We start from the raw sequence: 22,759 nt of genomic DNA, 5'->3' as shown, positions 1-22,759 counted from the left end.
CATTAGGACCCACACAGACTGCAGGTTAGGCGCCCCCTGCTGGCCTCACTAACACCACTTCCAGCAGCAACCTAGCTTTCCCATGTGATCTCCCATCCAGGTACTGACCGGGCGCAGCCCTGCTTAGCTTCAGTGGGCGACCATGTGAGAGTTGCAGAGAGCTACTGTAGCTGCCGGCAGCTCACTCAGTTGTTAGCACTGTTGCCTCACCGCAAGAAGGTCGCTTATTTGAGGCCTAGCTGGATCAGTTTGCATTTCTGTGTGGAGTTGCGTGTTCTCCCCTGGCGTGGGTTTCCTCCGGGACCTCCAGTTTCCCCCACAGTCCAAAGACATGCACCATAAGTGAATTGAATAAACTAAATTGGCTGTAGTGTATGTGTGTCAATGAGAGTGTATGGGTGTTTCCCAGTACTAGATCGTGGCTGGATAGTAGAATAGTTGGTGGTTCATTGCGCTGTGGCAACCTCTGAAATGGAGACTATCAGCTAAAGGAAAATGAATGAATGAATAATGTTAAATTTAATTTGTTTAAATTCAGCTTATATAAATTGTTTTCAACAATTTGCATTGAACCATTTTTTCAGTTTATGAAAAATAAATGTAATATATATGAAAGGCAACCCCCAAATGGCTAATTTTGTTTTATTTTATTTATTTTTTATTTATATCGTTCTATTTTTCAGATATTGAAAATGAACAACTCAATAGCCAATTTCAAGTTGCTGATATCGAAAAATGCACTAAAATAATAAGTTACAGTTGTAGTCAGATTTTATTAGCCCCCCTTTGATTTTTTATTTTATTTATTTTTTTATTTCCCAAATGATGTTTAACAGAGCAAGGAAATGTTCACAGTATGTCTGATGATGTTTATTAAAATATATATAGCTTAAAGGGGCTAATAATTTGGACCTTAAAATGTTTAATATTAGGGGCTAATAATTTTATAAAACAAATAAGACTCCAGAAGAAAAAAATATTGTCAGTCAAAATGTGAAAATTTCTTTGCTCTGTTAAACATAATTTGGGAAAGATTTATAAAAAAAAATAAATAAAAAAAATTAAAGGGGGGCTAATAATTTTGACTTCAGCTGTATCTCAGTATGTTTAATCATTTGTTTTTATAAACAGTATTTAAACAATATTTTCCTGAAGATGTTTTTGTGCTGGTTTCATTGATAAATAAATCAAACTGATTTGTTGCTGCAGTAAATGGTCTGTGAATACATCTATATAGTCTCTGAAAAGAAAAACACAGCTGTTGTAGCCTAAATTGTTTGTGTTTTATACTTTATGTTGAATCGAAACACTTCTTTCTGAAGCTTCCTTTTGTATGTCTATTCAGTTCACACTTTACACAATTTCTGTTAACACAATAGTTTAGGCCACAGTTCACAGCGTTAACAAACCATTAACTAACACCACTAGCTTAATAAACTACTATTTAGGTGTTTATTAATAGTTAGTAAGGTAGACGTTTGTTTGAGGTTTTAATTTCAGCCCCATTGACACCCTCTGCCAATGCATTGATTAAATGAACAGTTGGATGTGCCAAAACTTTCTTGAGTTAAACAAAGAGAAAACTGAAGTCATTGCATTTGGGAATAGAGATGAGGTTCTCAAGGTTAATGCGTACCTTGGCTCTAAGGGTCAAACAACCAAAAATAAGGTCAAGAATCTTGGTGTGATTCTGGAGTCAGATTTGAGTTTCAATAGCCATGTCAAAGCAGTAACTAAAGCAGCATACTACCATCTCAAAAACATTGCAAGAAGTAGATGCTTTGTTTCCATTGAGGACTTAAAGAAGCTTGATCATGCTTTTATCAGCAGCAGGGTGGATTACTGTAATAAACTCCTCACTGGCCTTTGCAAAAAAGACTGTCAGATAGTTGCAGCTCACCCAGAATGCTGCTGCCAGGATTCTGTCCAGAACCAAAAAATCAAAGCACATCACACCTGTCCTCAGGTCTTTACACTGGTACCCGGTTACATTCAGAATAGATTTTAAAGTATTATAACTTGTCTATAAATCCCTAAATGGCGTAGGACCTCAATACATTACAGATTTACTCACTGAATACAAACCTAAAAGATCACTCACTCAGATCTTTAGAATCATTTAAACTAGAAATTCCAAGAGTTCAGTCAAAGCAGGGGTAATCATCCATCAGCCACTGCACCCCCAGCTTCTGGAATTGGCTTCCAGAAATGATCATGTGCTCCAACATTAGGCATATTCAAATCAAGACCGAAAACACATCTGTTTAGCTGCGCCTTTACTGAATGAGCCATGTGCTACGTCTGACAGATCGCGCTATTATGTCTTTCTTTTCTTTTTCAGTCTTTTATAATCTGTTTTAACTATGGTGGGCCGTTTTCGGCATTAACGTGCTGGGTTAACACGAGACTCTTATCGCGTGATAAAAAATATTGCCATTAATCTATTCTCTAACAAACTGGGATATTAGACACAAATAAGGAGTAAGGACTGGTGAGAGTGCTATGAAATTTAATAATGCTTGACGATGGAAAGAAAAAAACTTCTGCGTTTCACGATGTTGTGTGTGCATGTTTGTGTGTGTGTGTGTGTGTGTGTGTGTGTGTGTGTGTGTGTGTGTGTGTGTGTGTGTGTGTGTGTGTGTGTGTGTGTGTATGTGTCTGTGTGTCACGTGTGTGGATCTTGGCAGAAAATATGGTGAAACATGACGGTGTTTACTGATCGCGAGGTTTACTTCGGTAATGCCACTAATATAAGCATACTCCACGTCTTAATTCCACTTCTGTTTAGTTCAGTTATGACTTTAGTCAAAAAATAGCTGTTTTGAGTTTACGTTGGCCTACAGTTTAAAATTCATGTTTAACTGAATAAACAGTTAATAAACACAAGTACATCTTATTGAACATAATTTAATTTTATTACCAATTATCACAGTAGAACAGTTTCTCAAGCAGTTTGGGATGCATTTTGAAAACAGGAGATGAGCACTTGGTCTAATGCGACACCTGGCTCGAGAAACCTATTCTCAAAAACGTATTATTTGGGTAGCACACATATTCTGAATGCCTTCTGCAGAATTCATATGAGCCATTTTAAATTAATCTAAAAATGTTTTAAATTATCTATGCCCACCTTTAGTTTTACCACATTTTCAAATCTGTTTTTACGTTTTATTCACTGTTACTATGCTTATATCTGTCTCTTTTATTCCTGTTTATGTAAAGTACTTTGGACTGCCACTGTGTGTGAAATGTGCTATATTAATAAACTTGCCTGGCCTAAGTTTTGGGTAGGATGCAGAATACGATCATACTTATGAACATTTAATATCTTGATAATAGGCAGTTAATAAGCTTGTAGTTAATAGCATGAATTGTGACCTAAACTAAAGTGCTACCCAATTACTTATAACTTCCTCATAAGATTTCTCAATGAATTTAATATGCTGTTAAATATGAATTAATAATCACTTCTAATCAACTGTGAGATTCATTTTACAAAACAGAAACTGCATATATTAAGCTTCATTCCAACCTCTCCGGCTATTTACAGCCAAGCTACCCTGTGCAGCATTGTTTCAGCAATAAAAAGACAAAAAGTGCAAAACAGATGAGCTGGCCTTAACACAAACCTGCACCTGTCACCTTCCCCAAGCCACACACACACACACACACAGAGAGAGAGAGAGAGAGAGAGAGAGAGAGAGAGAGAGAGCAAAGAGCACAGGACACAAAGGCTGCTCTCACCTGAGACACACTGTGCTTCTATTAATAGCCGAGTTTGGCCGCTGCTGCTGACACACACATCTAGAAGCAGCGCTGGTTACCTTCACTGACAGCACTTACTATAATGTGGCTTGTATTACTCATGTGCTGAGTGTGTGAAGCAAGGTCACAAAGCTTTTAAAAAACACTGACGAATAGCTCTCGTATTATTATTTATCGCAGCTCTGTTTTGGGCCAAAAGAACAGTCTGAAATCAGCCTAGGAAAAGATACGAAACGAAGGGCAAGAACATGTCACACTGGGGAACGGGGCAGAGAAAGTTTACACGCCGTCAACTCCAACACGGATCCGCAGGGAATGAAAACAACCGTGTGTCATCATCATTTGAAGGCCGAAAATAGGAGCGGGGGCCGCTGAAACCGAGAATCTCTCCCGCGAACTAGAGAAAGACGCGGCCCGGGCCGTTTTGGCACGCGTCATCACATTGTTTTCCCCTGACTTGTATTTTCATGTCATTGTTTTGTATCCTCAGGCCAAACACCCTCCTCCAGATGGCGAGGGCTCCAGTCTGCTCTTGATGGAAAGTCAGATGTTTGCCAGGGCAGAAGAGCTGACGAGGACAGTCAGGTAACTAAAGGTCTCCACCTGCGAGACCGCTTTAATTGGGATGACACAGACCCGGATTAGGGGAGGATGTACATCCGTGTGTTGCCAAATTTGTCCCGTATCCCCTTAGAATGGTGATAGCGGATGTTAGTTCTAAAGCTTATCCCAAGTTTTTTCCACCAAGCAGAAATCCTACTCTCATTCATTGTGGCAGGCATTTTTTATTACTGGTGGATGAAGCGCACAAATCAGGCACTGGAGAAAAAGTGCTGATAATCAAAAAAATATCATTAGAGTAAAATTATAAAGTCCTCCTACTCAGTTTTACTACAGAAATATTTGATTTTTAATGTACATAACAGAGGGAATTAGAGTCAACCTAACTTTAAGTGTGTGTGTGTGTGTGTGTGTGTGTGTGTGTGTGTGTGTGTGTGTGTGTGTGTGTGTGTGTGTGTGTGTGTGTGTGTATGTGTGTGTGTAGATAGATTAGATTAGATACATTAGATTCATTCATTAATTAATTTTCCTTCGACGCTACAGTGGTTGCTACGTCAGAATAAACCACAAACTATTCCAGAATATGTTTTACGCAGCGGATGCCCTTCCAGCCGCAACCCTGTACTGGGAAACACCCTTATACCGTCACAATCAAACACTCATTCGCTATGCTCAGTTTTGTTTATTAGCGCACGTCTTTGGAAAGCGGAGCACCCAAAGGAAACCCACGCCAACACAGGTCGAACCAGTGATCTTCTTGCTGTGAGTGCTGTTTACCACTAAGCCACCATGCCACAAGATACATTAGATTATATGTAATTATATTTTTATTACTACTTGTTATAAATATTGTGGTTAACAGTAATCCCCACATTTTTACATTCTTTTCTTTCTTTCTTTCTTTGATTATTCTTGTCATATTTTTTTTAATTATTTCAATCCAATTTATTTGCCATTTCACACACATACACACACACACACACACACACACACACACACACACACAAATATATCATATATATAAATATATAGTGTTTGGTCCTGGTTCCACAATGTGTTTGCTTGTATTGGCCCCTATCATCAAATAAAAAAATGTTAAAATTAAAATGTAACTATTAATAAATGTGTATTGATTTAGAAAAAAAATGTTTCATTTATTCTCAAAACGTGTCATGTGCTGATAATCTAGTGGTTATTAATGATGATTTGTGTGCAAATAAGTGAAACTAACAAAATATAGAATATAGCTGAGTGTAAAATAAACACTGATAAACACAAACACGGTATGTGAACACAGGGTAAAATTATCCTAACAATATTAAGTGACTCTTTGTTCTAGTTTTATATCTATAATGTGCTACGGCATTGAGGAAAATGCTGACATTTGTGAAATGAATATGATTTTTATATAAAATTGAAAAATTTGCCATTAGTAATTTGTCATTTTTTGTTTTTGTGCTATGAAAGGATCTCTCTTTTTTGCACATCTTTTTAATCAGTTTCTAATTTTTTTTTTTCTTTTTTTCTTTTTGGACATACACCAAACAAAACTACAAACACAGCATGAAACACCTGACACAAAACAAAACTGCATACACATGGCTAAAGCCATAAAACATTGTGCTAATCATACAATAGGCACGAGTGAGAAGTTTGGTGAAAACAGAACATATAAATGAATGTTCATAAGGACATTATATCATTCTGAGTTTTAAAATGTCACATACATCAAGGTTTATATTGTCCAAATATGTCAATAAATTTGTAACCGGAGATTCGCTCTGACCAGATCATTCGAAACAGTGAGTCACTGACTGTAGACTCGTTTGATTCAGTGAGCTGTTTACTCATGAACAGATCTTTGAATTTGTGCACTGATTTAACGGCCTAACTGACTAAATTCAGCTTGTTGATGAACTGAACTCTGCTATCATGTCGTCACCACTTCATAATGGCTTTTTACTCTCACACATTTATGAAATGTAGTGAATTAAAGTTTACAATATTTGGTTTTAGGATGTAGTAAAGCAAAAGTTAAAGTTGCCTCAAATAAAATTAAAACTGATACATAATAAAATAGTGCAGTTAAACTAATTTGTTATTGTCCATCATTCTCAGAAAACTGTTGTTGGGATCATATACAAATTATTCAATCTGAAGTAATTTACTCACATTCATGTTTTTAACAATAGGAAATATCTTTAAAAATAAATGCTCATGCTATGGTCAGTTGTGGTTATTTTCTATTTATTGGACTTATAATTGGACTTATAACATATAATTATGCAATTATTTATTAACAACATGATGTTTTTTCTTTATTTTTTGAATGTTTAGTAAACAAACAACATCATCAAAACTGTCTCATTTTGCGTGTATCTATAAAAAATAACTAAGAGCTGCATTATGCATGCCATTTTGTATGAATAAATCAGATTTATTAGTACACAGATGTATTGCTGAGAATTTAAATATAAAAATGGGAGAAATTAAACAAAATGAGCTTAATTTCAGAGTTTATGCAGTGGGGAAAAAAAGCCTTTTAAAGACATTTTTAGAACCAACTAGAGAAAATGTAAGACAAATAAAAACAATACAGTGATGTGCCGAGAACTAAGCAGTGATTAGTATAAGGAGCAGATGAAGAGATATAATGCTAAGATTGCCATACAATAACGTTGTATTAGTTAATGTAAGTGAAAGCATTTACTAATATGAACAAACAATGAACAAAACAATAATAAATTAATTTGTTCATGTTAATTAATGATAATAAAGTTGTTAATTGTTAGTTGTTGTTGTTGAATTGAAGTTGTTGAATGAAGTAACCCATAGTGCATTAATATTTAAAAGCATAACTTTGGCTTTTAATAATACATTAGTAAATGTTGAACTATGTTTAATAAAGGCTGTACAATTATTGTTCATGTTAGCACACAACAATAATTAATAAAACCTCATTGTAGAGTGTGACTTAAGTTTTCAGCACAATTTCAAAGTTCATTCATTCATTCATTTGATTAAAAAAATTGGAAGGCTAGTAGCTTTTTATTTGCATGTTGTTTTTTATGTAACTATTAAATACTATTTTTTATCTTCTATATAAACTAAATATGATTATATATATAAATAATATATAAATATATATATTATTGGTAATCACAAAGCGACTCTCAGGGAACCACTGTTATAGTCACTGACGCTGTTATGCTTATGTTATACTACACATTATGATTGTTATATATTCACAGAGCATCCCACAGACATAAGAAAATAGGGAAATCTGTAATTATAAGGTACAATCACATCTCTGAATGACATACTGAATGAAGCAGTAATACCCACAACTGTGTTTAAACCCCTTATAAAAAGAATTATTGCATAATAGGTCCCTTTAAGGGCTGTTAAGTGCACTCCAAAATGAAAATTCTGTCATCATTTGCTCACTCTTTACTTGTTTCAGACCTTTCTTTGTTTCTTTCTTCTGTTCAAAACAATGGAAGATTTTTTTAAAGAAGCTGGAAACCAGTAACCATTGACTTTCGAAGCCTGCGTGTTCCTATGAAAGTCAATGGTTACAGGGTTTCAGCTTTTCTTCAAAATATCTTCTATTGTGTTTAACCCGAAGAAAGAAACTCATAAAGGTTTGGAAACACTTAAAGGTGAGTGAATTTTGAGTACATTTTCATTCTTTGGTGAACTATCATTTTAGGGCCTTTATTCACTGTTAAAAAGTGATTTAAGACTTTTTAAAGACCTGCAGAAACCCTGAATAATCACAGTGCATCCAGAAAGTATTCACATCACTTCACTTTTTCCACTTTTTTTATGTGACAACCTTCCTCAAAATTCTACACACAATAACCCATAATGACAATGTGAAAACAGATTTTGTGAAATTGTTGCAAATGTATTAAATATAAAAACCTGAAAAATCACATAGGTGTTCACAGCCTTTGCTCAATACTTTGTTGATGGACCTTTGGCAGCAATTACAGCCTCAAGTCTTTTTCAATATTATGCCACAAGCTTGGCAGACCCTTCTTTGGCTCTATCAGGTTGGATGGGAAGCGACGGTTTACAGTCATTTTCAGATTGCTCCAGGGATGTTCAATAGGATTTAGGTCTGGGCTCTGGCTGGGCCACTCAAGGACATTCACTGAGTTGTTTTGAAGCCACTCTTTTGATATTTTGGCGTGCTTTAAGCCATTGTCCAGCTGGAAGATAACCGTCACCCCAGTCCGAGGTCAAGAGCACTCTGAAGCAGGTTTTCATTCATGATGTGTCTTTACATTGCTGCATTCATCCTTTACCTTTATCCTGACTAGTCTTCTAGTTGCTGCCACCACCATGCTTCACTGTGGGGATAGTATTAGCCTGGTGATGAGCAGTCCCTGATTTTCTCCAAACGTAACGCCTGGCATTCACTCTAAAGCGTTCAATTTTAGTCTCATCAGACCAGAGAATTTAGTTTCTTATGGTCTGAGAGTCCTTCAGATGCTGTTTGGCAAATTCCAGGCGGGGAGTGGCTTCTGTCTGGACACTCTACAATACATGCATGATTGGTGGATTGCTGCACAGATAGTTGTCCTTCTGTAAGGTTCTCCTCCTTTCACAGAAGAATGCTGGAGCTCAGACAGAGTGACCACCGGGTTATTGATCACCTCCTTGACTAAGGCCCTTCTCCCCGATCACCGAAAAGTTCTGGTTGTTCCAAACATCTTGGATAATGGAGGCCACTTTGCTCATTGGAACTTTCAGAGCAGCAGAAATTTTTATGTAACCTTACCTAAACGTTGTTCAATCCTGTCTAGGAGGTCTACAGACAATTCCTTTGTCTTCATGATTGGTTTGTGCATTGAAATGCACTGTCAACCCATTTTGCAATAAGGCTGTAACCAAAATAATGTGGAAAAAGTGAAGCGCTATTAATACTTTCCGGATGCACTGTATTCAGTAATATTGTACTGCTGCCTAAAATGTATATTGAGCATTTTAAGAATGACCCCTATTATAATTCTTACTGTTAAAAAGAAAATAAAGATAATATAATGAGTAAAAGAAAAGTATAAAGACAAGAACATATTAAATATATGAATTAAATTTATACACTATTCGAAACTGTGATTCACACAAGATCATGATCACGTGTAGCTAATAAATGGATAATATTTTCGACCAGTTGAAATATGGTTAATCTGGGTTTTGGAAGAGAAAGAGACTGTAGTGATTAAACATGAACTGTAGCAACTGCTGTAAAAACCAGCGTCATGTTTGATTCCTCCAGAGCAGTGCTTCTGACTGAGATCATTGGCCATTCGTGAAGCAGAACCTGAGGCTCAAAACACTCAGCTAAACAAGATAAATAATTAACCGCCAACAATCACTTGTTGATCTGTTTAATCACGCTATTAATATTAAACCTCAGGGGTGGCCTTTGAAAGTATGATAATTCAAGGTATTAAACTGCTTCTGAATGCTAATTTATTTGCAGTAATTTTTCAGGGAGGCATTGAATATATTTATGACCTGTTTATTCATTGTGTTAAAACATGCTTTTACTTTCTAAAATTACAGCCAGAAGTATTCTAATGGGTCATTTGTCAATATTTTGGCAGTATTTAGGCCTCAAGGCAGTATTATAAACATACAGTATCGGTCAGTAAGAGTTTTGTTTTAGAAAGAAGAAAATAATCATGTATCAGCACATATTTCACCATATTACTGATTTAATAATGCACTTAGTTTTTATTTTATTATATTTTAAAATGTATTTGATGGCAAAGCTGAGTTTCAGCAATAATTTTTCCAATTTTAGTACACAATCCTTCAAAAAATTATCTCAAATATGCTTGATCGCTGTTCAGGGCACATTTGTTCTTGTTAGTAAGTTGAAAATGATTGTTGCTTTGTTTAAGAGATGAAAATTCACTCATTTACTCCCCTTCAAGTGGCATCAAACTTTTAAAAGTACCTCTTTTCTTCTGAACACAAAAGAAGATATTTTGGAGAATGTTGGAAACTGGTAGCAATTTACATCTATTGTAACAAAAAATAACATGGAAGTCAATGCTTTCCAACATTCTCCAAAATATCTTCTTTTGTGTTCCACAAAGAAAACTCAAAAGGGTTTGGAAAAAGTGGAGGATGAATACATGATGACAGACTTTTCAATTCTGGGTGAATCATCGCTTTTTTTTTTGAAGTATTTTGTAGTTGTTGTTGTTGTTAATACAATATTGGGTTTAGTCCCATTTGATCTCAAGAATTACATTTGTAAAAAACCTGCCTTTGGTCACAGGATATTTATTTACTGTCTATTCCTAAAGTGCAAACTGAAATGGGAAAAGGGTTTTTGCATGGAATAATCTACAAGCAACATTGCAGTTTAAAGAATTGATTTCACTAAATGCTTTTAAAAAGAGTATAAATGATTTAGAAATTGAAACACAGGCTTGTAGATGTTTGAAATAGTTTGTTTGTCAATGTGTGATTCATGTTAATTGCCAATAGTTTTTGTTTGTGGTCTGTTAGACCCATGTGACATGTATACTGCCTAATCTTTTAATCTCATTGTGTCTTTATTGGTAAAATAAAGGTTATAATAACAATAATGATAGATAGATAGATAGATAGATAGATAGATAGATAGATAGATAGATAGATAGATAGATAGATAGATAGATAGATAGATAGATAGATAGATAGATAGATAGATAGATAGATAGATAGATAGATAGATAGATAGATAGATACATAGATTGATAGATAGATAAATAGATAGATAGAAAAACTACATCTATTGCAACAATATAAATATTCTGGTTTATTAAGCGTCCTTGCGGATTAAAAGTACTGTAAATGACACTAAATGTCTGAACCAAAGCATAAATAAATTTTACAGAACGGAAAATTATTTACCAATGTGCCTTTAAATGTTTTATTTATGTCAGTCTCGTGAAGCACTAGCAAGGCGTAAGATGACAGCGCCCTCTTCAGTTTGCACTCGGCTATTATTTGTGTAACATGATGATAGACTTCCCAGAATTCCTCTTTCACTGAAAGGTGTGAACACAGAGTTGCTGACCTAAAAAAGAAACGACCAACTGTTTTTATGGGATTTTTTCCCTCTGTTTAAATCTGCCTGAAGTAGCGTCTGCAATGGGGTCAAAGTGGAAGATTCACTAGTTTCTTGATACTGGAGCACACATGTTTGCTATAAACGCATTTGTTTATTATTTTTCTCAAAGTGTTTTGTTAAAGATTACTGGCAAAATTATTTCAGTAAGAAAGTCGAATTTACAAGTGAACATACTTTTTTATACTAACCTAGAATTTTGCGCATTGTTTATTCATTTTATGCATGAAGTTTCAGATCCTTGTTTTAAAATCGGAAAGTTTTGGAAATTGTGTCTGAGTTTATCTTTTTTTTTTTTTTTTTTTTTTTAACGAGATGAAATGTGCCCCAGTTTGCCTGAATTCACCCTTGTTTTTAATTGAACAAGCACAATATGCAACACAGTGCTTAAAATGGCCTACAGGAATAGCACTGTAGAACAATAATACTGTGAAGTAAATCATTTTAAATCACTTTAGATTAAATTCAACTTCTTTGGCATTAAACGTGTACAAGTACAAGGCAATGAAATGCACTTTAGAGTTAAAGTGCAGGATATAGGTATGTTGCAATTAAAGAAGTGCAATTATAGAAAGATCATGGGTAACATTTACAGATGGATGTACGATGAACATTATATACAGGTTGTATTAACTATGAACCAAGATTTACAATAGATGAATATATGTACAGGTGGTTGTTAATAATGAGACTAATGCATATATATAAAAAGTGCAGTGAATGTGTCCAATTTTAAATATTAAATAGTGCAGTGATTATGTAGAGTATAAGTTATGAGGAGAGTGTGGAGGTGAATGTGGAGGGGCAAAAGAGTGTTTATTCATAGCAATATGTTAAAATGTAATTTATTTATCTGATTTAAAGCTGATTTTTCAAAATCATACTGTAGTATTCAGCACCACATTATCCTATTATATTTACTATGTTGACGTACCGCTTGAGGAAAAATTCTCAATTGCGATTCTAAAAATAGTACAGCATTTATTTTAAACATTTTTTGTAACAGTTTAGACGCCTTTACTGTCATTATTTGAAAATAAAGGTAACAATTACAATTCACTGAATTACACTTTAGGCCAGAGATGTGCAAAGTAGGGCCCACGGGCCAAAGTTGGCCCATGAAAACCTTTGATTTGGCCCGCCATTCCATCTGAATAGAAAGAATGACGGGGAGGGTTGGAGCAAATGCCTTTGACAGAGATCGTCATATTGAATTTAAAATAACCTTTTGTTTCTTTGTTTTATCACTGAGGCACAAAAAAAACGACCTGAAATTAAATAAATCAGACTTTTAAAATGTAAAAACTGTCTGTTGACAGATAGAGGACATGCACAAGTCATCTACGAGAAAATCAGCAGGCAGTAGCAGCTCATAGTGTATTCAGCATTGAACTCTGTTGTGTTATAAATAGGACTGCTTATGTTTTTACTGGATTAAGTTCACTATAAAATGTTAAAAATGATACTACAGTTAATTTAATTTAAAGCAACATTTTCTAGTCTGTTGTTTATATTACCAAATAAATGAGGAAATTACCTCTTGGCAAATCTATTGTAATATGGTTTGGTATTAATTCGGCACAGTCCTCAATCCAGCTTGGTTTTTGGCCCTTTATAGGAAAAACGTTTGGGCACTACTGCTTTAGGCTAATGGTATCTTCAAAGTTTTAATTTCTCTAGATTTGATATTTTATATTTCAAAATATTCCATGTAGCCAGATCTTAACTTTATTATCTTTTCATATTTTGATCTCAGATTTACACACAGTTACATGATTTATGCATATAATTTCAGGTTTGGACAAAAATATTATGTGTAAAATGTACTGAAAACCATTTAGTCTGTGAGACAGTTAAGGGCTTTTTTGAAGCGTTAAAACAAATGTATAGAAATATGAAGTTCAGATGCAAAAACCTCCAAGTGCCATCCAGAATTTCCTTCTACAATGAGCATTTTTCCTCTGCCTCTTATGTTTATGTTCAGTTATTTCATGTTAAAATCTATGAAAATTACATATTCTTTGTCATAAAAGTGAAAGTACTGAATCAAGACAGGAAGTTTGAGAAAAATTATAATTTTTGGAGACAATTTCTGATGGAATTTAGAGGTTTTTGTATCTGAACTCTTCATATTTACGTATATACATATATCTATAGTAGTTAAGGTCTGGAATATTTCATATCAATCTATCATGTTTCATTTTTTTTATTCTTACATGTAATAATGTGTTAAAATCTATACCTTTACTTGCTTTACACCCTGCTTTCAAACGACCTTCGGGATAAAGTTGTAGAAAGGCACAGGTTAGGAGAAGGCTGGAACAATTATTTGATTTGAGGCTGCATGACGAAGTAATAACTTCAAATGGGTATGATGATTTTCTAAAAGTACTGTATGTGTGTGTGTGTGCTAAATTAATACAGAGTGAGCCTTGATAAATGTTCCAAAACCTTGCAAAAAATCTACAACAAACAATTGTTCATCAAATCAACTGTTTTATTGCAACAAGCCAATGATGAATAATTTAACATATTTTGTTTTTTAAACAATTCTGCATCCTTGATGAAATATTCAAATGCCTCGAGCGCATCGAAGACACCAAAAGTTTCCAATTTAGCACAATTGTTTCGATTCATTCCTTTCACCAACATCATTCAAGGCACATCAAACACTCAAAAGTGAGTGACTGTTGTTTTCATACCGATAAAGCAGTAGTAGTGTAACAAAGAAGATCAGTACTCCACAACTTCAAGCAACCCAGAAACAGAAAAACATCCAAACAAACACAAAACATTTCTGAACAGGATTTCATCATAGCACTTTGGTTGTTTTTTTTTTTTTTTACTATACAGCATTCAAAGACAATAAACCCTCATCCAAAAATAAGAAACCGTATCTTTGCACATTTGTCTCTTGCATATATTCAAATATCACCATATAAAATATCAGATTTTACAAAAAGTGCTGCACTAAAACATACCCTATAAAAATGCTGGGATGTTTCAAAATATAGACTATTTTGATTTTAAAAAAGCTTGGATTTGTCTATATTTGACTCATCTTTGGGTAATTTTCATGAGTTCATGTTATTGCAAACCCCTTGACTTGGGCCACGTGCCCATAATCCCACTGTCAATGTTAGTGTTTGGCTGTCTGGCCTCCTGCTGGGCCTTGCGTCCTCTGTTCAGGCCGGGTCTCAACGGCAGGTTGGTGAGATCCACCAACTCCCTCTTGTGGGACAGCAGTGTCACCATGTGGTCAAGCTTGGAGCGAATGGAGCTGTAGTGATGCTGTCGCTCTTTGGTGATCTTGAGGAAACACTCTCTAAAGTTGACATCTTGTGGCTGGGGGCAGATCGGCGGGCAACTGTCCACCTTCTGATGTTCACTTGAGGGTTTTGAGTTCTGAGGCTCTTTGCATGTTTGTACGCTCACATCAGCCGTGTGGCAGGTAGTTTGTGTCGAGACGTCACAGCAAGACACAATCGTCACATCCACTGTCTGAGTCTGAGAGTTAACAGTGGTTGACGGCAAGCGAGGAGGGTCAGCTGAGGCGAGCACCAGTTCTAGGTCTTCACCTAGAGTGGAGGAGTCAGAAACTGGGTTACTCTTTCTGTCTGGCTCTTTAATGTCTTTATTCATCCGCTGGATCTCTGGGGTCTGAAGTCTGGCTGGAGTGCTCGTCAGACGCTCCGCTTGAGGCTTTGTTGTTCGTGCCAAGTAGGAGGGAGGCGTTCCAGGTGCTTTCAGGACAAGGTGGTCATATAAGCTGCAGTTTCTGGCACTAGAGGGGGCTCGCGTGTTCACTGGCAGCGGTAGAGACTGAGCGTAGAGGATACGGAACTCCTCATCGAATTTCTCAGTTATCTGGCCTGATAATTCGATAAGGTTGCTGCTGTTGAGTTTGCCATCCGTCCAGTTGAACCTGTAGGTAAAAGAATGTGGTAAAATAAATAGGAAAGGTTGGAACAGAACTGTAGGAAAGACTGATTGGTTGACATTTACAAAGTTAAAATTTATTTTATTGGTGAATGTTTTTCATCATTTATTCAGAATCATTCTACATTAACTGAAAGGTCAAATCCATAGCAAAATATAAAATATTTTGTTTACAGTTCACAGTAAAGTCTTATTAGGATAAACCCTATTAATTAAATTATGAATGCATTATTGACGAACATTAGCTGGTGCTATTTTAATATCAGCCTAGCGTAGTATAATAGTTTAAATTTGTTTTAATCTTTTTAATTTTCGAAATTTTGTAAAGTTGAAAAATATGACTATTGTTTTAGGATGTAGGATTGATTTTAAGTGTGCATTTAGACTAAGAAATTGTACCAAAAAAATTAGAAAAGAATTGCAAATGTCTACGGTGTCAGAATCCCATTATCGTGAATCTATAAAAATGACAAAATATGCTGTATTATGCAAGCCAGGACAGTAGATGGCGATGTTTAAGTACACATATGTTCCTGTAGTTGTCAAGCACTCCTATAGTTAATACATTTGTGCCATGCGCAGAACTCACAATTATGCACTTTACATAAAATCTCATTTTAGACACGATCATTTTCAGGGATGTGAATCTTCCATATTTTCCATGCTCAATGGGGCGACCCCTGTAATTTGCATAAATCTGAAGTTTTTTTTTTTTAATTATTGGTTGGGGGGGGGGGGGGGGTGTCTGGGCTCAGTGAAGTTCAACGTCATCAAGGCAGATGACCTGATGCTTTGCATCTTCATTGTTCATAACTGTGCACAAGAAGGAGCAGTAACTGCTTTATTCCAGATGTCATTGCAGGGATGTAACTGTGCACCTACTAGGCTATGTGTATAATTATATGTGTGTAATAATGTGCGCATATGACGAAACTGCTGACAATATGCAAGATTATGAAATCGCTTTGAATGTGTGCGTGGCTGTGCACTTTTTCTGCTCTCACAACCATGAGTGTGCTCTGTGTACATTATAAATAAAGCCAGGACGCACATTTGTTATTAAACTCTGTAAGTCTGTGCTACAGCCTAGCACCTGAAATGTATTACCTGAAAGTTTCATAAGTTTAAATGATATTACAAATGTATAAAAAAAAATATTTTACTTTATACTTTATAATTAATTAAAACTATTTTAAAAAAAGTTACTAAACTATAGGAAAGGGAAAGTGATAAACTCTTTTATGCATGTATAAGATTTCTTTCAGGGTGGAATGTTAAAGCATATTAAACCGCTTAATTCAACTGCACTTAATATTTTTACAGTTGGAATTGTTGACTGACTAGTAGTTTATTTATCATGTGGGATAAAGCGTCTACTAAATTACAGGAAAAAATATATTCTGTGCACACAAGAACACTAAACCGAGTTAGTGGCGCCATCTAGCGGCAGTGTGTGGATCTGTCCTGACATTGAGGTACAAAGTAAGCTATGAACCTATATAAAAAATAATAATATTATATATATTGGGTGGGGGGTCTCTCGGTTTCCTTCTTTTTTGTCTTCGGCTGATCACATGCCTGAATGATATAGCTTTTTGAAAATATTAACTCTAAAACTGATCGAAATGACAACAAGTATTTAATGTAGGATCATAGATAGGTTAGGTTTAATGTTAATATCTGACTGGAGAAGAGGTCTGAAATCCCGCTCTCTCCATGTAAATGAATAGGACAAGAGCTAAACTTAAATTGTAAATACACTAATTGTGGGTGGGTGGTATAAATTTTAGTTTACGTTATCAATATATTGCAAGATATAGTTAAATAAAAAGTTACGTCAGAAATATCAATGAAAAGAGTTAAAATAAATAAATAAATTTTAATACTTAAGAAAAAGGACTTTGCCTTTATTCTTTTATTTGGGCTTTGTTAAATATAGTAAAGATGCATGATATTTTGTTTATTTTTTCTAGAACTTTAAAACTATTTATCTGAGCTGATGGCGATATCTTTTCTGTTTTTGAGAAGTGTTTATTTACAAAGTCAGGTGTGAGGAATTTATTCCCCACCTGTTAGCTTTGCACCATAAACTAAAATCAGACTTGTAATTTTATAATACCAAATAATGCTTTGTTGCTACTATTTGTTTTTGGTGAAATTTTAAATAGTGTAACACAGCAGTTATTACTTATTGGGCAGGCACTAGGACCCAATGGGAAGCTGCTTGTAGAGCAATGTCATAAAAAGGATTAATAGAGCAGATAATGCATTAAGCTGTATGATTGCTGTCAGTCATAAAACCAATCATATTTTTATATACGCTTACCAATATATTTAACAAGACTAAGCATTTCATGACATTACTTTATGTTATTTGTATATTTTAGTTTCATTTTCCTAGTCTAAGGCTTATAGCGCCCCCATGTTAATGAGTTATGTTTGCAGGCAAGCTTTAGGATCTGGAGTAGACTGTTAGCTGGCTGAGGCTGTTAATTTTTCAGAGGTATTTGCTACATCGAGTTATTCTGTACTCACATTTGCAAGATAATACAAAAACGGTTGCTACAAGTGCTCCAGTTACATTACTTGTCTGTTTTCAGCGATTCTCTGAGTCTCTAGCAAACAGGCCATGACCATTTGTTGCACTAAACATGCAATAACGAATTCCTTTTCAGTTATTATTGCACAGTAAAAATATATCACCCAGCCACCAATTTATTGTATATTTTTCTAATCTGTGAGGTATTTATTTTCTTATTTAAAGCAATCAAAAATTAGGCATGGGACGATTACCGTTTTCAAGGTATACCGCGGTTTGGAAAAATCAAGGTTTTAAAACCGTTAAACTTTTGTGCCATACTGTTCCTAAGGTACGAGTAAGATTTTATTATTTTTTTACTTTTTTGTTTTTTTAGGACAGCACTATCTCCAGCAGAAAACATATCCAAAGATGCCGTTTTAATTGTAAAGAAATCAGTGTTTTTGAAACAAATGGAGACAGAACAGCAGAAGTCAATCATTCATTTGAATTATTTAGCCAGACATGTTTACTGTTCCTAAATTCTTTAAATGTTCCCAAATTAAAATATATTGTGTCAAAAGGGGAAAAGGTTTTGTTTTTTACCAAGACATTTATAAAGAATATATTTTAGAGCAGTAATCTCAATACCGTGATACAGTGAAACCGTGAAATTTATTTCCAAGGTTATTAAACCGTCAGAATCTAATATGGCCCATGCCTAATAAAAATAGGGGCTTGCTGTCAAGAATTGTGTGCTTTAGATTGGGTTTGTAGGAATTTGATTGAAACTATGTAACAAATGGACCTTGTAAAGTGCAAACAATTTCGGTGAAAGTTTAATGTGACCATTTCTAATTTCTTAAGGTTACTTTTACAGCATCGATGTTGTAATGTATTTAAAATACATTAAGTTAACAAGGCTTAAGCATTCATTTAGTTGTTCAAGAGTAAAACGAGATAAAAAACGTGTAACCGCTAGCACCATTAGGATTAGCAGGCGAGTGCAGAAACTCCATTGAAAATACTGGGGTAAAGTAAACGGTCATATTTTAAAGACATGGCAGGGGAAATGGAATTTAATGCAGTGCTTCTTGTCCAGTCTGAGACCCACTTTATAATGGAAGACCCTTGATTTTTAAAGAAATCAGATCTTAAATGTGGCAATTTTATAATGGAAAGACAATACATCAGAAGTGCTGATGCTGGCTGGCTGAAATTAAAAGTCCAAGTGCATATAGCCAATGGATCTGAATGACATTACAGTGGACTCGTTTATTTAATGGTGAACTATCCCATGAAGATCTTCAAGATGTGAGGAAAAGGTTTCTTCACCTGTAGGAACCTGTTGCCACTTTGTTTCCATCGATCAGCATAAAACGCTCATGAACCTTTCCTGTGATCCGAGCACCTGATCGCATGTAGTAGGTAGAGCCTGTTATGGTCCGTACTTTCATTTGCTTAAACAAACAAAATAAATCATTAAAAGAGGTGCAGTTAACTATATATATATATATAATGTAATAAATGACATAATTAATGTAGTTATAATGTAAATCTGTGGACTCATACCAGGAGTTCATCCAGGTGTACACAAAGGTTTTTGCACATCTGTAAGAAAGAGGCAACAGAAGACTGGTCTAAAAGAATATAAACAGGGACTCTGCGGCGTGTGCAAGCTTCCCGCAGATCATGGAAGATGTCCAGGTCTGTCATAGAGTCTGTCACAATGGCGATCACCTAAGGATAAAAATCACTTCCGATTAACAATACAGTCGCTTAATGATTCTCCATGCAAATCAAAATGTATGACCTAAAGTCTGGTTATAGAAAATAGAAAACAGCTTAGAGTTTGAAAACCATCAGTGTTCAAGCTCATTCGTATGAGTGTCATGACCGAACAGCCGCTGGCTACACACCTTGATGCTTTCTTATTACATTTGGCCTTTAAACACATGCAAGCTGGAACAGATCCAGGCTGCCTGCAGGTGTAACCTCGATACATTCAACTCAAAAAAGCCCTTCATTTGAAAGAGCCTGTTCTGGCACCTCCAGGTTCAGACCCATGTGTGATCGACGCTTCAGCACATTCTTATCATTCCTCACTGCAGATTCAGATCCAACTACTTTGAATAAGCCACACACTATTTCTTCTATCACATGAAAACCCAAAGGCTCATCTTTTGATTCATATCAATGAAACAGAGAGATATTTTTATCATCATAATCACCAAACCATCAGTATTCTTTCCATTGCTCTTGCTTGGTTGTTTGTTTTATTTTAATCCTCTTGAATATTGGGAAATCTGAGAACAAATTAATTTTCAAACTTAATAACAATAAATAAAATAAAAATTAATTAAGACATATTATGGCAATCCATTTGAACATTGCTTATAAATTAATAACATCTATTTTTTATCCAATTATTTTAAATGAATCCATCAAAGATAAGCATCTGTTTCTAGTTACTATTCATTACTGTTTTTTTAAAGCCAATTAAATATGAACTATGAAAACTGGACTGTGTAGTTACTGGAAAAGTGTAGTACACTTGTAAAAAATAGCTAACTGGAAATCAACTGAGAAATAAATATTTTAGGATTTTTAAACAAAGCAAGTAATAAAAATGTAATGCATGAAGGGAACAAATAGATCCAGATATTCTTAAATATGAGCAGCAGACCATATTATTAGAACACTTCATGACTTTTAATTCACTTTACGCTTACACAAAAGAATAATAGCTCTGCTCCCAGACACTAGAATATAGAAAAGCAGGTACAGTAACTTTTGATTGCGTGCACACATACACACACACGAAAATATGTTTTTTTAAATTAGTGTGTAAATTTAAAAATTCGGACATATAAATAATTTGTACATCTCAATTATTCATATTGTTTTTCTTGCTTATTTCTCAATTTCTCAAAAATACTTTGTTAGTTTTTTAGTAAAGTAAATATACAGTTGAAGTCAGAATTATTATTATTATTATTATTTTTTAATATTTCCTGAATGAACAGAGCCATTTTCACAGTATGTTTGATAATATTTTTTCTTCTGGAGAAAGTCTTATTTGTTTTATTTTGGAAAGAATTAAAGCAGTTTTTAATTTATTAAAAAACATTTTAGGGTAAAAATCATTAGCCCCTTTAAACTAATTTTCCCCTGATAGTCTACAGAACAAACTATCGTTATACAATGAATAACTTACCCTAACCTGCCTAGTTCACCTAATTAACCTAGTTAACCCTTTAAATGTCACTTTAAGCTGTATAGAAACATCCTGAAAAATATATAGTCAAATATTATTTACTGTCATCATGGCTTAGATAAAATAAATCAGTTATTAGAAATGACTTATCAAAACTATTATGTTTAGAAATATGTAGAAAAAAATCTCCATTAAATAGAAATTGGAGAAAAAAAATAAACAGGGGACTAATAATTCTGACTTCAACTGTCTGTAAAATATGTATTATTGATATTTGAAAATAAAATAATAATAACTGAGGATCATGCAAGAATCATGCAGTTTTTTATGCCATTACTTTGCATTTGAGGTTGTCTGCACTGATTTTCAGATCTTTTTAAGGTCTTAAACTGTAAAAGCATTAATTAAGTCTTCTGTGGATTTGCAGAAACCCTGCATCTCCTCCCTTACGATATTTTTGCATGGTTTTATTATCGAAAATGTGCAAAGAAAATGCTTTGGTAAAACTATGGTGAATATACTTAAAAATGTAAAAGGTTAAAGATGTAATTTTGGTCTTGACCTTGGGAGAGATATATTCATAAAAAAATTTACTTTAGATTAGTTAGCATGGATGTCTGTTGAGCAAAACAAAGTAATATATTACGGTATATATTACTATTAGTATATATTATTATTAGTATATCTTACTCTAATAAACATGTAATAATAGCATAACGCTTACTTTAACTTTAATTAAAAAGTAACTAACACCTTTAGCTACCTAAAAAGACTTTAGATTGTAATATATTACTGTTTCCCAAACACTAACTTTAGCGTCAATAAGAATGAACTGATTAATTATTACAACACATAAATTCACCAACAAGAATCAAGAAGCTTCAACAAGGCAAAAGGGGGAAAAAAATATTCAAATCTATTTCTTTATATCAGCAATACCTCCTTGGCATTTCTGATCATCCTCCTGGCTGCTTCTTTGCAGCTGTAAATGCACTCTCCGTAGCTCGGCTGGAAGTAGGCGACCGCTCGCGTTACTCCGCGGTACGAGCCTGCAGTGAACGCCGGCCAGCCGTTCTCCAGCACCGGGGGCTCAATGTCAGAGACCTCCGGGAAGTAAGTGACAGATGAGCAGTCCAGGGTGCCCGACTGATCCAGATGAGAATCGTCTCCGTTGATTGAGATTGTTTTGGGCACCACAGCCGCGCGATAAACCCTCCTGATCTCGTCTTCGGATAGAAAGTTGGGCATTCTCTCTTTCTTGAGGAAGCCCATGAATGACTGCACTCCCCCGGCCACCAGCTCCTCCAAAGCCAGTCGGTGTCTCTCATTGTAGAGCTCGTTAAGGTTCGAGTCCTGCTCTTTCCTCGGTGTGCGCCAGCCTGGTGAGTCCTCGAGACACTGGGAAAGAGCCATGACTAAAAGTTTCTCAGTCTCACACGCACAAGCGTTCCCAAATATGAAAATCACCCACCTGTAAGCTGTACTTTCCAGAAGACTCGTCCCACAGCTGGAGAGCCACCATTGGTTGCTACGTTGTTGCCAGTCTAGTTGTGGCGTCACGTGTCTGCTGAGAAAGGACGCTATTGGACAGTGTGCTCTGCGTCTATTGGTCAAGAGTTTG

General features: G+C 35.0%; 1 protein-coding gene across 4 annotated transcripts; it reads right to left on the bottom strand.

Annotated features, from left to right (window-relative positions):
- Positions 1–13,940: 13,940 nt before the first annotated feature.
- Positions 13,941–22,696, bottom strand: fam83d (family with sequence similarity 83 member D). 4 transcript variants are annotated; one of them, XM_073915837.1, is made up of 5 exons: positions 22,610–22,696; positions 22,078–22,553; positions 19,494–19,661; positions 19,257–19,381; positions 13,941–15,389 (listed from the first exon to the last, which is right to left on the bottom strand). In XM_073915837.1, exons 2-5 carry the CDS (start codon positions 22,549–22,551, stop codon positions 14,552–14,554), a joined length of 1,605 nt encoding a protein of 534 aa, XP_073771938.1. In that variant the 5' UTR covers positions 22,552–22,553; positions 22,610–22,696; the 3' UTR covers positions 13,941–14,551.
- Between the last annotated feature and the right edge of the window lie 63 nt (positions 22,697–22,759).

Source organism: Danio rerio, chromosome 11 (assembly GCF_049306965.1).
Source record: "Danio rerio strain Tuebingen ecotype United States chromosome 11, GRCz12tu, whole genome shotgun sequence".
Classification (NCBI taxonomy): domain Eukaryota; kingdom Metazoa; phylum Chordata; class Actinopteri; order Cypriniformes; family Danionidae; genus Danio; species Danio rerio.
Note: the sequence above shows the minus strand (reverse complement) of the source record. Positions and strands in the feature narration are given on the sequence as shown.

Coding starts and splice junctions, on each gene's coding strand:
- fam83d (XM_068224159.2), bottom strand. CDS start 22,660: ATGGTGGCTCTCCAGCTGTGGGACGAGTCTTCTGGAAAGTACAGCTTA. Junction 19,662..22,077: donor TGATCAGAAATGCCAAGGAG/GTATTGCTGATA, acceptor TTTTATCCTTAG/GTGATCGCCATTGTGACAGA. Junction 19,382..19,493: donor TACACCTGGATGAACTCCTG/GTATGAGTCCAC, acceptor TGTTTGTTTAAG/CAAATGAAAGTACGGACCAT.